At 33.7% G+C, this 16,497-nt stretch overlaps 1 protein-coding gene across 1 annotated transcript; it reads left to right on the top strand.

Annotated features, from left to right (window-relative positions):
- The first annotated feature begins 2,840 nt into the window (after positions 1 to 2,840).
- On the top strand, positions 2,841 to 3,482 carry LOC103967314. Its single transcript, XM_009380583.3, has one exon. It carries the CDS (start codon positions 2,841 to 2,843, stop codon positions 3,480 to 3,482), a length of 642 nt encoding a protein of 213 aa, XP_009378858.2.
- Positions 3,483 to 16,497: the final 13,015 nt, after the last annotated feature.

Below are 16,497 nucleotides of genomic sequence, written 5' to 3'. Positions count from 1 at the left end.
CGTTAAAAAATCTATTAAGTTAGCCGTTAAGTAATGACGTGGTAATAGTGAACTCTACAATTTTGGTTTTTGTTAGCATTTTGTGGATTTCGAATCTTTGGGAGGAATTGGAAAAGAAAAGTAGATAGAAAAAAAAAAAGGGTAAAGTACAAAAAACTACCTCAACTATTGGGGTCACGACAATTTCATACCTCATCTTTTAAAATTGACAATGTCATACCGTATCTTACGAATTTGTGACAATGTCATACCTCCGTCAATTTTTCTGTTAGTTTTTCTGTTTAGTGGTGACGTGGCAAAAAACAGGAACCACTCACTAATCTAGCTGGATTAAAAAATAATTAAATATTAAAAAAATTAAGAATAAAAAAACAAAACAAAAAAATTTCCTAGGGGTGCGGCATCCCCTTTCCCCTTTCCTTCTTCTTCTTCTTCTGGGTTTTTTTTATTTTTTATTTTTATTTTCTGGGTTGCAGTTTCCATTTTTTTTCCTCATTCTTCTTCTTCTTCTTTGGTTCTTCCTCCTTCTCCTGGGGGGGGGGGGGTGGGGTTGGGTTTTCAAAATTTTTTTTTTTTCTTCCTCCTCTTCTTCGTCCTTCTTCTTCTTCTTCTTCTTCGGTTCTTCCTCCTTCTCCTGGGGGGTGGGGGGTGGGTGGGGTTGGGTTTTCAAATTTTTTTTTTTTTCCTCCTCCTCTTCTTCCTCTTCGGTTCTTCCTCTTCGGTTCTTCCTCCTTCTCTTGGGGGCGGGTGGGGTTGGGTTTTCAAATTTTTATTTTTATTTTTATAATTTTACTTTTATTTATTATTTTAATATTTAAAAAATATTAAATATTTCTTTTTAGTTTTTAATAATTTTTATTAATTTTTAATAGAAAGTGGTCTCAGTCTCTTGCCACGTCAGCACTTAACAGAAAAATTGACGGAGGTATGAAATTGTCACAAATTCGTAAGATGCGGTATGACATTGTCAATTTTAAAAGATTCGTGATCCCAATAGTTGAAGTAGTTTTTTGTACTTTACCCAAAAAAAAATCAAGGAGAGGAAGAACGGCGTGGGACTGGCGAATTGGAAAACAAAATTGGTTGAAGAAACCAAAAGGACTGGGGAGGGTTTGGTTTTTTTTTTTTTTTTCTAATTATATTATAAAAAATAACAAAATAATGATATTTTATTAATTATATATATATATATATTATTTTTTCCATGTGGCACAAGCTGGCAGCCACGTCTATAAAATTGTAGAACCCATCACTACCACGTCATCACTTAACAACTAATTTAATAAATTTTTTAACTGTTGTATAACATTGAAATAAAATAATAACTAATGTATAAGATTGAAATGTTTTAAAGATATTGTATGAGATTGCAATTACACCCAAATATGAGGGGTAAAATATAATTTACCCTAAATTTTAATAGTTAACAATTTGGATTGGAGATGATCATATGGAATCAACCTTCGACACCTCTTGCACAAGATCAAACTCTTGATTTTTGGTTCAACATTCAAGTTCAAGATTTCTTGGTGTGAGCGTTATGATGCGATGCGTTACTACCAATTCACTAATGCAATATTTGTATCCAATTTTACATTTGTAACATTGAAGATTCTGAGTGCTGGACTTGGCCTATTTCTACGCCTTACCCAACCTCATCACTTCCAACGTATACGCCAGCAATATTTGTATCTATTTATTAATTTTACCATGTCTTTCTCATATATCAATTTTGTTCATCTACTCATAGTATAGTACATAGATCAGACTTATGAATAGCACTTTGTGACAAGTACACCAATAAATTTTTGAAATGTACCAACAATTAATGTTAGAATATACAACAATTTTATAATCCCATGAAATTTCCGGGAAAAGTTCTTTTGCTTTACTGCTTAATCCTAATTATCGTAATTTAAGATTTAATTAAGTACCGATTTGGTATTGAGATATTTTTATAAAAAGTGGGTATAAAAAAATTGAGCTCAAAAAAGTATTTGGTAAACACTTAAAAATAGTTTATTCTCATAGTTTTGGGTGAAAAAAAACAAACTGAAAACATAAAGTAGCAAAAATGAGCTTATTCTCATAACACAACAGAAGCAGTTTTTTTTCAAAACACAATAGTGTGAAAAAAAGTGAGCTAAATTTCAATATATTACCGGCCCACAGATTGTTAAGGGCCCGAAAGATAAGCCTAAGATTTATCGATGAGCCGGTCCGGGTCGGGTTGTTTCCCTACTCCCTCGTCCAAAATGCTAAGAAAACCAACCGCCACAAATTTGGAAACTCCACACTCCACAGTGGAACACAGTGGCTAAGCTGCCCTCACTTCCCGCCATCTTCTTCCTGCGTTGCAATCTCTGCAAACCCTAATTTCAATTCTCCAATTTCCCCCTATTTCTCGACTCAATCCCTAATTCGTTTCCCAAATGCAGCGCCTCTCGTTCTCCAATGCCTTAACGTCCCCAACCCCTCCCTTCCTCCACACGGAGCTCTCCCACCTCTCCCTCCAATCCCTAACTCTAACACCCAAACCCTGATAACACCAGAAAATCAAACCAGAAATTCAACAAATCCAAGAAGCTTGAGAAAGGAAGAAAGATTGTTAGAGAGAAAGAAGATAGCAGCGGAAAAAGAAAAGATTCCTCTATTGAACATTAGGGCAGAAAACGTTTATACAGTGGCTTTTATAGCACTCCTCTAACTGATTTGCCTATGTGGCACTTCTCTACCTTATATCCTAACCAACCAATCTAACTGATTTGCCTATGTGGCACTCCTCTACATTATATTCTAACCAATCAACACTCAACACTTGTACATCCGTTATTAAACCCATGATAATCCGGATGGGCGGCGGGCCCAGAACCTTCCCCGGCGGCGTATCCAAGTGGCAGTGGAAGCGCATGCAGGCGAAAAAAGCCAAGCAGCTCCTCAAGGCGCGCCTCTGCCGCGAGCGCCAAATATACGAGATGCGAAAGAGGGCCGAGCTCAAAGCCGCCGTGTACGAGCTCGAGCGGCCGTGGGAGGTTGTTGAGAAAGCTCCGAACTTGTTCTCTGTCAGCGCCGACGAGCAAGTCAAGGTCTTGGCGGATAGGTTTCAGAAGCCTGGTGGGTTCGATTTGTGGACGGAGAGGGACGGCCCGCAGCTGTTTCATACCATGGAGGACTTACCCTCCGCGAGGTTTTTCCCCAAAGGGGTTGTTCATAGTGTGAGGTCGTATAAAAGGATTTCTGGGCCGGAGGAATTGGAGAGTTTGGAGCTTGAAGATGAAGGATTTGGAGGAGCTGAGGAATTAGGAGATGGGTTTAAGGGTAAGGGGAAATTGGGAAGTGGGTCGTTCGATTTAGAGGAATCAGATGGGGAGGGTTTGAATCTGAAACATGCTCTGGAATCGTTGATTGTGAATGGCCAAAGTGGGAAGAAGTACGATGGCAGAGTGGTGAAGAAGGGGAGGAATAGGAGAAATTCTAAGTAGTCCCACAATGCGCGGTGCAGAAGCTGGTTCTGATAGGAAACAGAGAGGACAGAGTCCAACAAGAAAGACTCGGAGTAGTAAGCGAAATGGTTCAGGATCTGAATTTTTTGATATGAGCTTGCAGCAAGATGGAAGCTATGAACTTAGAGAGCATAACGGCAAACCATGAATTTTATGCTCATAAGTCGGTCTGGCAAGAGCCATCTGCATAGAATTAATTGAGTGTCAACTGGATGATCCTAAGAACTTGTAAAATGACATAGAAGAATCAGTTTTGGTGATCATGTATATCTCTTGTTTGCGTTGGCGTTTGATGAAAGATCGTGATTCAGGAAAAGGGCATCAGTCTCCCAAACTGTATGTATATTAGCGTATATTTATGTTCTGCAGTTATCTTATGCTGAATTAGTTGAATAACAATCTAATTTTAGTCAAAGTATATAACAATACCTTATCTATAAATCGATTGTAATGTGCCTAAGCGTTATCTGGATTTTTTTTCACATGATTTGGTTGATATTTTCGGTGTATGCTCTTATTGGTACAATACTTGAAACTTAAGCCAGAAGCAAACTTTAAACTTAACCATGCGTCACTCGGTCATATTAAATAAATTTCTCATATAGATGATGTTCGATGCTCACTTCATGAGTTGATGTGCGTATTTCATTTACATGCTCAGCAATTGTACCACCCGCACCCACACAATAACACCCACTAACATGCTAGAGATGTTTGTTTTTTTTTTCTCTTTAGTCTACATGATGTTTGTTATACATGATTTCTCAATAAACCCAATGGCAGCTTATTTAGAACTGCAGTTCAATGTTTGATTTTAAGAAGATTGATGTGCTCTTTAGAAAAAGAAAGAATGTTATGACATGTTACGAGTGATGATTGATGAACCACACAGGTGGTAGATATTAGCATTTCTCTTCCTTATTTTCGTGGAATCTGAAGCCTACAGATATCGTCACCACAGATTGACCACAGTTAAACTATTAAAATTGACAAATTGTCTATTGGTGGACATATTGCATAAAGAATATTGTTCAGTATGAAGATATGGTTATCCCAACCGTATATTTGGCTCAAAGGGTATCTCAGAGCACTGAAACCGTGATGATTTCATTGTAAAGTAGTCTGTATTTGAGGTTTATGTCCTCTTTTAATCATGGGAAAACATTTTTTGACATGGATATGAATAGGCTTCTCATGATTTTGGGCCACACCAGTTCTTTTTGCCCATTGTTTTTCTCTTATCGACTTCCCTTCTGGATAATGTAGTCAATGTTGATTTAATTGATTACTTTAGATGATAGAGCCACTTTGGAATCGATCATTTGCCTGTGGTTGTCTAGTGGACTAGGTGGGTAGTGCACATAGGTATTCAATGAAGAAAGTACCTACAGAACTGTTGACACATTTGAAAGGATGATGCTGGTGCTGGAAATGATGATGCATTTGAAATGTTTATTTGTAGTTTATTTGAATATGTACCCCATTGCTTCCTGGTTTTCCCACATGATGCTAGTAAATACATCTGGAAGTCACAATCAATGTTTTAAAAGGCTCGCCTCAGGGCACGCCTAGGCGCTCTGTGAGGCTGGGTTTGAGGGTTGCTGCCTCTGTTTTGAGGGAGTGGGTGGAAGGCGTCGCCAGAGCCGCCAGAAGGCGTGCCTAAGGGGAATTTTTTTTTTTTTTTTTTTTTTTTTTTTTTTTTTTTTTTTGTGTTTTTTTACTCCCAAACCCAAATTTTGGGTAGGGTTTTAACTGTCTCATACCTCTTCCTTGCACTATCATCTCTCTGCCTTTTTTTTCTAATTTTTATTTTTTTATATAATGGATGTGTGTGTGCTGTCTGCGTACATTGTTATATGTGTGTATATATATAATATAATATATGTATATATATATATGTGTATATGTATTTATAATATATGAGTGTGCTCAGGGTGTTTTTAATGTAATATATGTGTACGCTCAGTGTATATATTAAAAAATTTAGGTCCCGTGAGGCGCCTAGGCTAGGCTATCCCTCATACGCCTCACCCACGTCTCATGCTTTTAATACATTGGTCACAATTGTATTTTCTATTTCTTGGGTCACAATTGCATTTGAGAAAGACGGTAGGCTTGAAAACTGAAAGAGAAATACAGATACTCCAGGGTTCTAAGCCTTCTCGAAGCTTGATGAGTTTTTACGTCACATTTACCTTGTCACAGAGCTTGAAAGGTTTTTGCATATACTATGTTATCACCTATCGATGTTCTCTGTGGATTTACTTTCTGTCATACCTTACATTGTAGTTGATTAAATTCTCTGTCATATTATTCCCATCGATGCGTGTATAGTTGAACTCCTACCAGGATGCATCAATTTTATCAGGAGCGTCGTCCTTATCCATCCTGATCTGTACGTTCAGTCACAATCCATACTTTCTGGGAATGTTAGATATAGCTCCCCCCATAAGTTGATGCCTGAAATCTCCTCAAGCATTCAAAGTTTTCAATATAACAAAGGTCAGATTTAGCAATCATGTCTAGAAGCACCACTTGCCTAACGCAGTCAACCTCTACACATTATACTCTCGAATCCGTCTTTAGTGGATTCTATCTCATTAGTGAAATTTTGTAATCATTAATGTGAAGATCTGATTTGGATGATGGAATAATTGAGGATTAGTTTGCTGACTTTTGGTGTTTAGTTTGTAGTTTGCAGATAAGAAATCGACGTAACTGAGTCGTGATTGCGTTTGTTCTTTTACTTTGATGTTAACTTCATTTCTCCACGCCTGTTTTGGAAACGTTTGAGTTTGTTCAGATAAATTCAAATGAAAACTGAAATGAGAACACAAAACTAACAACGCTTAAAAGGAGGTCCCACAGGGACACCCCAAAGGCCCATACAAAACTCTAAAACCTGGGAAGACAAAAAAGAAAGAACCCCGCCACGGCGGTAGCCACAACGGAAACTGGCCAGCCACCGTCCAGGTCGCCACAATGAATCTCAATTGTTGAACTAGTTAAAACCATATAACGGCGACATATTAATCAAAGCATAATGCTGGGGAGATCAAATTTGGAAACCAAATTATGCGTCACCAATAGAAAATTAGCACGTTAATTAACACTTAAGTACTAATCCAATCATTAGCATCCACATCATTTGGCTTATAAAATTCAGTTTAGAAATTTGATCTTCCTACATTACCATTGATCAAATATTGACGACATTATCAATTAAATAGTCTATCAAGTATGTTTTAAGATTGTTGAACTGTTTATACAAATTTATATTGAATTCATTGAAATGAAATATATATCTAGTTTCGGTTCTGATTTGATAATTACATGCTTATTAGGACCAACATTAGAGAGACTAAATTTTGTAAACTAAATAATGTGGTTGTTGATGATTGAATTATTACTTTAATGTTGACTATCGTATTTATTTTTTATTAATAACACATTATTTAATTTGTAAAATTAATTTAAAATTTTAGTCTACCTACCATTGAGGAAAGCTGCCAAAAAGAGCTTGGAGTAATGTTGGCGTATAGGTAATGTATGTTGGAACTTGGAAGCATTCAAAGAGACGATGACTCCTCAATCAAAACTTGACACCATGTTTAAAATATGCATACTATTTCTTAGCAATCAACTTTTATGAAGACACTGACAATACGTTTCAAATTTTTTTTTAAAAAAAAAAAGGCAAATTGTCTGAATAAATCCACCTTTAGTCACTCTCCTTTTAATTTTACTTTAATCACTGTCTAGTTGAATTTGATAAAGCTTCAACAAATTCATTGGTTTTTTTTCTTTTCTTATTTTTTTTGTTTTTTTAACAAATAATATTATCTACATTAAGGAATGATAGGGTTAGGTTTAGCCTCACAATTGACTAATAATAATGTAGTTTAAATTCGCATTTGGCGAGAATCGAACCTAAAACCTCTCACTTACAAGTGAACAGGAATACCACTAAACCTCAGTTAAATAAGGTCAATTCACACGAGGTGGATCGTCCTAGTGGTTAGGTCTTTTTTTTTTTTTTTTTGACTTATTGCGTCTTCAGTTCAAACTTTCTCCATTCTCTTGATGTAAAATATATATATTGTAATCAACAAATTAGGTCAACTTAGACTTTATCGTTTATAAATTGTCAAAAATAACATTATAATTAAAATTTTGCACCATTGGCCTCCCCATCAGTCTACCTTTTAATATTGATTGGGGAGGTAATTTTCACACTTTTATTTATTTTTTATCATCAAATTAAATAAATCAAACAAAAACAAACAGACATGTTTAATTAAGGATGTGTAAGAGCATAAAAAAGTGTTAGTTTATCCTTTCTTTAATTGCTGAAGTGTACTAACAGAGGTCATATATTTCAAACTATACTTCCTGCTAAAATATTTGAATTGTGATAAATTTAAAAATAAATTAGGTTTCCATCTCTCATTTCTTTTTCATTAAGTGAAACTTTATTTCTTTTTCATTTTCTGATCAAATTCTCTTGACTTTTCTTCATGTTATTATTTGAATATTAAATTATTTACAAGTCATCATGTGTTAATATTAAAAATAAAAAACTTATTAATTATTTCCAAATTCAATTTTTAGTATTTTTTTTCATATATTTCTGTTTATAATTTGTAACTTTTTTTTTAATTTCTACCAATATTCTTTTTAGTTTTTTATTTTGTCGAATATTCTTTTTAGTTTTTTTTTACTCATAATTCTGAATTTTAATATATACTCATATTTGTTATTTAATTTGTACACTTTTTTTTTTTTGGTGAATGTACCCATGCTGATTATATTTATTTTTTTATGTTTTAAATATATCAATAGTTATTTTTAAAAATATATTAAAAATTATGTGGGTATATTATTTTTTTGGTAAAACTATGTGAAAAATAATATTACTCTTAATGGAGGTCCACAGGGACACCTCAAGGGCCCACACAAAACTCTAAAACCAGAGAACACATAAACGAAAGACCCCTGCTGATGGACGACTAGTGCTGCCGCCGCTGTAGCCACAATGAAAACTGGCCAGCCACTGTCCAAGTCGACACAATGTATTATTTATTTTGTAAATTTAATTTAAAATTTTTATCTACGTGAGAAGTTGCCAAAAGAGATCTTGGAGTAATGTTGCCATATTGCTAATGTATGTTGGAACTTGGAAGCATTCAAAGAGACAATGACTCCTCAGCCAATTGCTTTACAACATGTTTAAATTATGCATACTATTTTTTAGCAATTAACTTTTATCAAGGGACTGACAATATTTCAAATAAAAAAATATATCTGAATAAATCAACCTTTTGTCACTCTCCTTTTAATTTTAGATAATCACTGACTGGTTGAATTTGATAAAGCTTGAACTTAATGGTCTACAAAATTCATAGTTAAATAAGGTCAATTCACAAGTGGCAGATCGTCCTAGTGAAAATGCCTTATATTTTAACTCATTGTGTACTGAATTCAAATTCTCTTCATTCCTTTTAGTTTAGAATATCTATTGTGATCGATAAATTAGGTCAATTATACTTTATCGTTTATAAATTGACAAAAATAAGATTATAATTGAAATTTTTGCACCATTGGCCTCTCTGTCAGTCCAACCTTTTAATAATGATAGGAGATGTGATTTTCACATTCTTTTTAGCTTCTCACATGCTTCTATTTATTTTTTGTTATCAAATTAAATCAATTAAACAAAAATAAGCAGACATGATTAATTAAGGGTGTGTAAGAGCCTTAAAAAGTGTCATTTATCATTTTTAATGACTGAAGTGTACTAACAGTTGTCATATATTTCGATGGTGATAAATCCAAACTGAACTTTAACAAAAAGCTTCCGGAACTGTTCACTTTAATAAAAAACCACATTTTTACATTAAAAAGTCAATCATGATACTCTTCACGTTACCCTTTATTTTATCTTTATCGTTAAAACTCAAAGTTTTCAAACATTTTTCATTTGTTTTCTTTAAATCTAATGATCACCATGCAAAGATTTATCATCTGGTAGGTGGCCATGGATGGGCCTGAGGCGTATTCATAAAGGTGTTATCGAAGATTACAAGGGAGTGTTGTTTTATATAACACTCAATGTATCTTGCATCTATTTTTTAAACAAGAAACACGAAATACGGAAAAAGCAGACCCAAAACCGTATTCAACTACATATTAGGTGTTAATAAAAACACCCATATAATATACAAAACCATTGATTGGCACAAAAAGACATCCACTTTGGCTCAATGCAACAAACTTATTTATTTTTGTTGAAAATATAAATAAGAAATAGGTGAGATGATCTATGTTGCAATACAAAGCGGGGAAGCCTCCGCTCATCGAGGGACCAATCACAGAAATTAGATACCAAGAAAGAAACATGTCAAACACGTTTTACACTAACCCAAAATTTGGTTTAGTGCGGATTCTGTTCAAATTCTGCAGTTCGTATAGTCAAACTATACAAGAATTGTAGTTGCACTGAAACACTCCTATAAATGCAAAGCTCACGTCTTTACACTGTTGTCTCTTTCATGAAGCCAAAATTCATCCCACTAGCAACGTGAGCTTGTTAATTTCAAAAAAAAGGGGGTATATATATTACACATGCATATTGTTCATGCTGAGCTGTGATTTTGAAAGGACCATCGAATATATTCACGGAAAGTCGAATGGTGTACCACTAGTAGCTCAAGTTCCTTTTTGAAAAGAACATGCAGAAACATGCAAAACAATAATATGATATCAACTGTTTATTAAACTAGTTAGTTTTAGAAGGAATATGATGGAGAATAATGGACAAATACAAAAATTAGAAGGTAGGCAAAACACTAGTTGTTTTTCGTTGGAAAATAGAATTCCACGTCTGGTATATAATAAAATAATGTATAATTAATACATGAGAGTTTCTTCAACTAATATCACTAAGGCATTTTATGTTAAAATCTAACACTTAGCAATATGTGATTAAATTGAGACAATATACATGATATTGGTCGTGGACCATGTTGGGCTATAAAGTTTATCATGATATTAGAGCATAATATTATTTTGAATGTGATTCTTTCGAACGTGATGGGCCGATTTACTCAGTTCAAATTTGCATTTTTAAGTTGAATTTTCGAAAAATTGCGCTAACTTCAATTTAAGTATAATGAATGGCTGAGCATTTGAAACATTGTGCGGGTTCTAGTAAATGAATGTTGACCGCACCCTTGAAAAGTTACATTAGTATCGGCCAGTATAATAACTTGACTAGTTCCCAATATGAGAATTGTTTTCCCGTGTGACATTGGACGTTTGATGTTAGTGGTGGACTATGATATGACCATAAAGTTTATGGAGGCAGATTGTTTGCCTCCTGTTTGGGTGATATTTCCATCCTTTCTTATTTGTACGGTCACGGTTAAGTCACATCAATATTTTATATTTCTATTGTTTTTTATCTTATTATATTTATTAAAAAATTAATATAAAATATTAACATGGCATAACCGTAATCGCACAAAATAAAAGAAAATAAGAAGAGCATCTAGAAGGGCAGACAATCTGCCTTCAAAGTTTATCGCTTACCAATTAAAGTATGATTTGATCATTGGTCAGCTGCAAAAAGGATTAAAAGAAGTTAAAGAACAGAAAATGACAGCAAAACAAACAAAAACACATGGTGCATTGAACCAGACTGGTTTAGTTTCCATCATATCTTTAACCAAAAAAAAAAAAAAACAATTTCCATCGTATCTTATCCCGCACGATCCTCTAATCTGAGCACACATACAAACAGAAGAAGGGAGATTACTGTGCTAATTCGGGCAAGCATTGGTTTGTCCCCAAAATGTTTTAAAATTGCCATTCATTTTATTGTTTCTGGGTTGCGAATTATGATGATATGGAAGTGCTATGACCACCAATTTGAATCCAATGAGCTGCAGTTGACTTGAACCAATATACTAATTAATTAAGTTTGATTTGTGGTTAAGTTTGTTTACAGACTTAATCATTGTCGGCAAACTTTCTCCTTTGCATTTAGTGATTCAAAACGGGTATGGAGAGAAGACTAGTTGTGGTCTTGTAGACCACAAAATCTCAGTGGTGTTACTTTCTGTTTTTTTTAACTTTTTGGTGGGAGGAAATACTTTTTCCATTACCTGTGATTCCTCTACACTAATCTCTACTGAGACCAATGCTAATGGTAGCCGTTAAAATCATTTTAGCCTAAAAAATTTAGATTTTAACGTTAAAATAGGTTTTCTCTTTTAATGATTTTAGCTTAAAATTTTAGTTTGAGACTATTAAATAATGAATTTAAGCTAATTTCTTTTCGGTAACCTTTTAAAAAAAATTATGTAAATTATATTAATTTATTATTATTAACATTGTAACCTAAAAATATTTACATTTTGGTAAACAATGAAAATTCACTAAACCTACCCCAAAAACAGTTTTTAATTGTTTAAGCCTTTGAATTTAATTTTGGGCCATTGGATTTTTTTTCTACCGCTATATTTAATAATATTCGATCTCAGCTGTTGAATTCAATAAACTTATAAATTAAAATTAACAAAAATAAGTTTGAATCTGGACAATCGGATCAACCAACTTCCCATTATTTTCAGTCATTCAATCACAAAGAAAGTCATTGGGCTTGTGCAAGTGACCAATAAGTGTCAGTCCGCAGGGTCCCAACGTTAACTGGCCTGTTGCATGGGTCGTGTGCAAGGGTGTTGGTGTGTTAGTGTGTTGAGAGTGAGTTTGAGTCTGGCGCATCCACACGCAATGGTGGGCCTAAATTTTAGGTTTTAACCCAACCATTGGAATTGGGCTAAGGGGAGGGAGGACGGTCTCGAATATAGTGGATTGAAGATGAATGCCCTAACCACCGGAGCAATTCACTACTTAGTGATGGAAGAAAATAGTATAGAGAAAAAAGGAAATACAAAATTTAGTGAATGACTATATATTTTGTATCTCGCAAGACATTTTGCTACGACAACTACATTACGATATATTTATTACTCTTGCAAGACCAATTTTTTTTTTTGGGGTCGAAAAAATAAATAGTGCTGCAAGAGTAATAAATATAAATACAAGGAAAAATACAACTATCCCAATAGAGTAAATTAACTAGACTAAAGAGTTATCACTAATTTAATTTGGTTTGAGTACTCCTCATGACATTATTCAGAAGGTCCTCTTTGTGAAGTATTTGAGTTTGTTTAAATGGAATTACTCTCTAGTTCTTCATAAAAATAAAAATAAAAAGTAAAATGTCATCAACATCTCATGTGTTTTTATTCCAGACTTAACAAAACAGCTTCACTAAAATAATTGCTGATTTAGAAAATTTTAAAGTATAAAAGTTCACATTTCATATTTTTATTTTGAGTAATGTTAGGGAGACTACATTTGCAGACTAAATTTTAGAAACTAAAAGACATAGAAGTTGATGATTGGTTTATTACTTAAGCATTGATAAACGTGCTCATTTTTATTGGTAACACATCATTTAGTTTATAAATTTAGTCTCTCTAATTAGCATTTTATAATATGGGATTGTGATGTTTCCAACAATTCCAACTGATGTCATTCGTGGTTTCTTTTCTGGATATACAAAAGGTTTAGTTCAACCCATCAAAGGGATGAAAATTTAGAGCACTAATTAATAAGATTCTTATACGATTTGGATAGGAAATAAAGTCGAATATTTCTGCAACTGCATTAGTAGTCCAATCATTCATTAAAAAGTTCGATATATACTAGTCTATTTCTCTAATAAGATGAGCTAAGCTAAACACAGTCGTATTAAACACACGTATACAACTGTTGCTAGCAAAATATTTCACTAAATTCACTATTGTTGTATACAACTGTTGCTAGCAAAATATTCTCAGTAGAGTCACTGCACTGTTGTGAGTGTGTTGGTTCGATTCTTTCCATCATGGGGCAAAAGTTGGCAGCTTTATTGACATTTCTAAGGTTGCCAAGGAAGCTGGATTTTTTTTTTTTTTCTGAAAGATAGAAATTTATTAGATTTTAAGTTAAATTTTTACATATTCTGCTAAAATATTGAAAATAAAATTTAGACTGATTTTTATTTTCAATATTTTAACGGAACGTTTGCTTTTTGAAAGGTTAAGCCTGATTTTAAATCGAAATCATGTAGCCATATGTACTTTCACATGCTCTGACCACTTGTTTGTTGGTATTGCATGCCACTATAGTTCTGAAGTGCTGAATCTTTATATATTCCCGTCGGCCATGTTTGATATGGAGGAGACTAGCTAAACATGTATAAAAGCATTTTTAATGGGGGCTTTATTCTTCATGATACTTCTATATTTCTAGCCTTAGCGAGAAATTTCATCCTTAATGAGCCGGAAAATGGGGCTAGATACACCACTGGGGCTAACAACTTTCTTAATTGGGTAACATAAAATCAGGCTACATCTAGCCCTAAAAAACAGTGGATCCCACCAAAAAAGTAGCAACCCATGTAAGCAAAGTTCTCTCTCATCCCCCACTTGCGAATACACTTATACTCTTCTTTTATTATTATTTTTAATTCTTTTTTCTTACTTATTTTTCTTGCAATTTTGGCTAATTAATGATTGTTTTAAATTCCAATAGAATTAAAATTTCAAATTGATTTAATGTTCATGGGCATTGATGGGTGAAATTTTCAAATAATTTTTTTCAAAATTGTACGATACTAATTTACCAATTGGTGCTAGGTAAATTGTTGTGTTATATGTGAAAATCCAATTATTTCAAAGGGTGAAGTGAGAGTTTATTTCTTTCAACGGATGAGATTGAGATCAAGGAATCTAATCCAACAAACTATTCATAAGTGATGAAATCTAATTTTGTCACAATTTGAACCTTTTAGGTTGAAGGGTTCATAAAATATTTAGGATAGCACGTTCAAAAATCAACTTAAGAAAAACTAACACAAAAAATAAAAATAAAAATAAATCATTGCTTAATCAACTTACTACATAAATAAATATATATAGCCCCATATAGAGCCCAAAAAATATAGTCCATCATTGGGAGAGATTCTTTTATAAAGTCCCAAAGATTTATCGGAGCTCTAAAATGGGCTATATTCACCACTTTTCCGACCTCATATAGAGCCCCTCACTGAGGATGCTCTAACATGATTTGATGTGCAATTTGTTAGAATATGATTGTGATAATTTGTTATTATTTATAATTTAATATTGTTTTGATGATGAGATGCATGATATGATGAGAGATGATGTTACACATCCATGATATATAGCAAGTAAGGCAAACAACGCCTCTAACATATCAACGGCTTGGATATGAATTACACGCATGACAACAGACAAGTAGCCATTTGATACATGTAAGAACAAAGCAACTTCAACTTTCTTGATGAGTGGAGTTTGATCCGGTGAAACTCACATCGTGAATCGGCAAGGCCAATTTGAGAACGTCAGAATTTTAGCAACTCATCTAATTGTCTAAAATATCAGTTAATAAAGTCACGTGGATAAATGGATCCATTAGCGGTGGAGTGGGGATTAGTAAATAGATTAAAGTGGTCCATTAAGCTATTATCTAATACGATTTGAGCTAATTGGTCAAGATTAAACAATGACAGAAATATTTCTCCTACGCACAGTCGAGCCATAGCTCATACGCCATAGAATGTACTGACCTCATGATTACCACGTTATAAATATATCGGAAAAATTCTTCTAAAAAACCCCAAAACTCGCTCTGGTTTTTCCGCCGCCCTACGGGGCGGCACCTCTTATTTCTTCTTTCCTCCATCATTTTTATGGCTCTTCCATCCTTAGTAGTGATGGATTTTCCACCCTATGTGGTGGGTTCTCTTCTTCCTTTATCCATGTGTAAAATCTATCCTCTCACTTCAGTCACCTCCTCCTCTCATCTTTAGTTAGTTGCTGCTTGGCCTTTGTAAGACAAAAAAACATAAAAAATATAAAAAATAAAAAATAAAAAAGATAAAAGGGAAAAGTCTAGTGAGGGACCGATAACAAAAGTAAAATGTGACTTGAGTTGATAAACTTTGTTGAAGATTAGCAAGTAGAGGAACTTGAGTGATGAAAAGCAGCTTAATTCGAGCTTTACATTGTGTTTGATTGAGGAAATTTAAAATTATTAAGGAATTCTAAATTGATAAAATATAAATGACAAGGTAACCTAAAGAATAATGTATATAATTAAATACGGAATTTGTTGTTGTATTGAGTCATTAATATACAAATAAGAGAAAATAGATAGAAAATGTGCTAGTGGTGGTGGAGACAATGGCAAGGGCCACAATGGTATCTGGCGGCAGCGGCTGCCATGATGTTGGTTGGTGTTGGTGGGAGGGGGGGGTGGTTGTGGTGGGGTGGTGGGTGGGTGTGGGGTGACATGTGATGGTGGTGGCCTCATGGTTGAGTTTTTTGTATTTTTTTTTTATTTTTCAACTATCACTCGTAAAAATTTGAAAATAACACATATTTACATAAAATTTATACTTGGAAATTAGAAGTCCTAAATTTTAAGGTTTTTTTTTTTAATTAGAAAATTCTAAATTTTTAGGTTTATGAATTCAAACAAGAGAATTTGTGCATATCAATTTATAAATTTTGTATCTTGTCTAAATTTCAAATTTATTATCCTCATCCAAACATAATGTTAAGGAATTTTGTGCAACTATTCCAATAATTTCTTCATATACTTTTGTTTTTGTTCTATTTATTGTTATAATTATTATTTTTTTCATCTGACTATAAAGGCAATGTTTCGGTAAAGAATTTTCAAGTCTTACAGAATTGAGATCAAATTATTAAAATATGGGGGCTCGATTCCACCATAGCACGATATTGTCCGCTTTGGGCCCCAACCATGTCCTCACAGTTTTGTTTCTAGGAACTCACTTGAGCAGAACTTTTCAATGGGTCACTCATCTGGGAATGTTCTGACCCCTTTCTCGTTT

The sequence above is a fragment of a genome, unplaced genomic scaffold (assembly GCF_019419815.1).
Source record: "Pyrus x bretschneideri cultivar Hongxiangsu unplaced genomic scaffold, Pyrus_bretschneideri_v1 Contig11, whole genome shotgun sequence".
Classification (NCBI taxonomy): domain Eukaryota; kingdom Viridiplantae; phylum Streptophyta; class Magnoliopsida; order Rosales; family Rosaceae; genus Pyrus; species Pyrus x bretschneideri.
This window is presented reverse-complemented; position numbering and strand designations above follow the sequence as displayed.

Bases quoted from the DNA above. Each gene is read 5' to 3' on its own strand.
- LOC103967314 (XM_009380583.3), top strand. From the start codon at position 2,841: ATGATAATCCGGATGGGCGGCGGGCCCAGAACCTTCCCCGGCGGCGTA.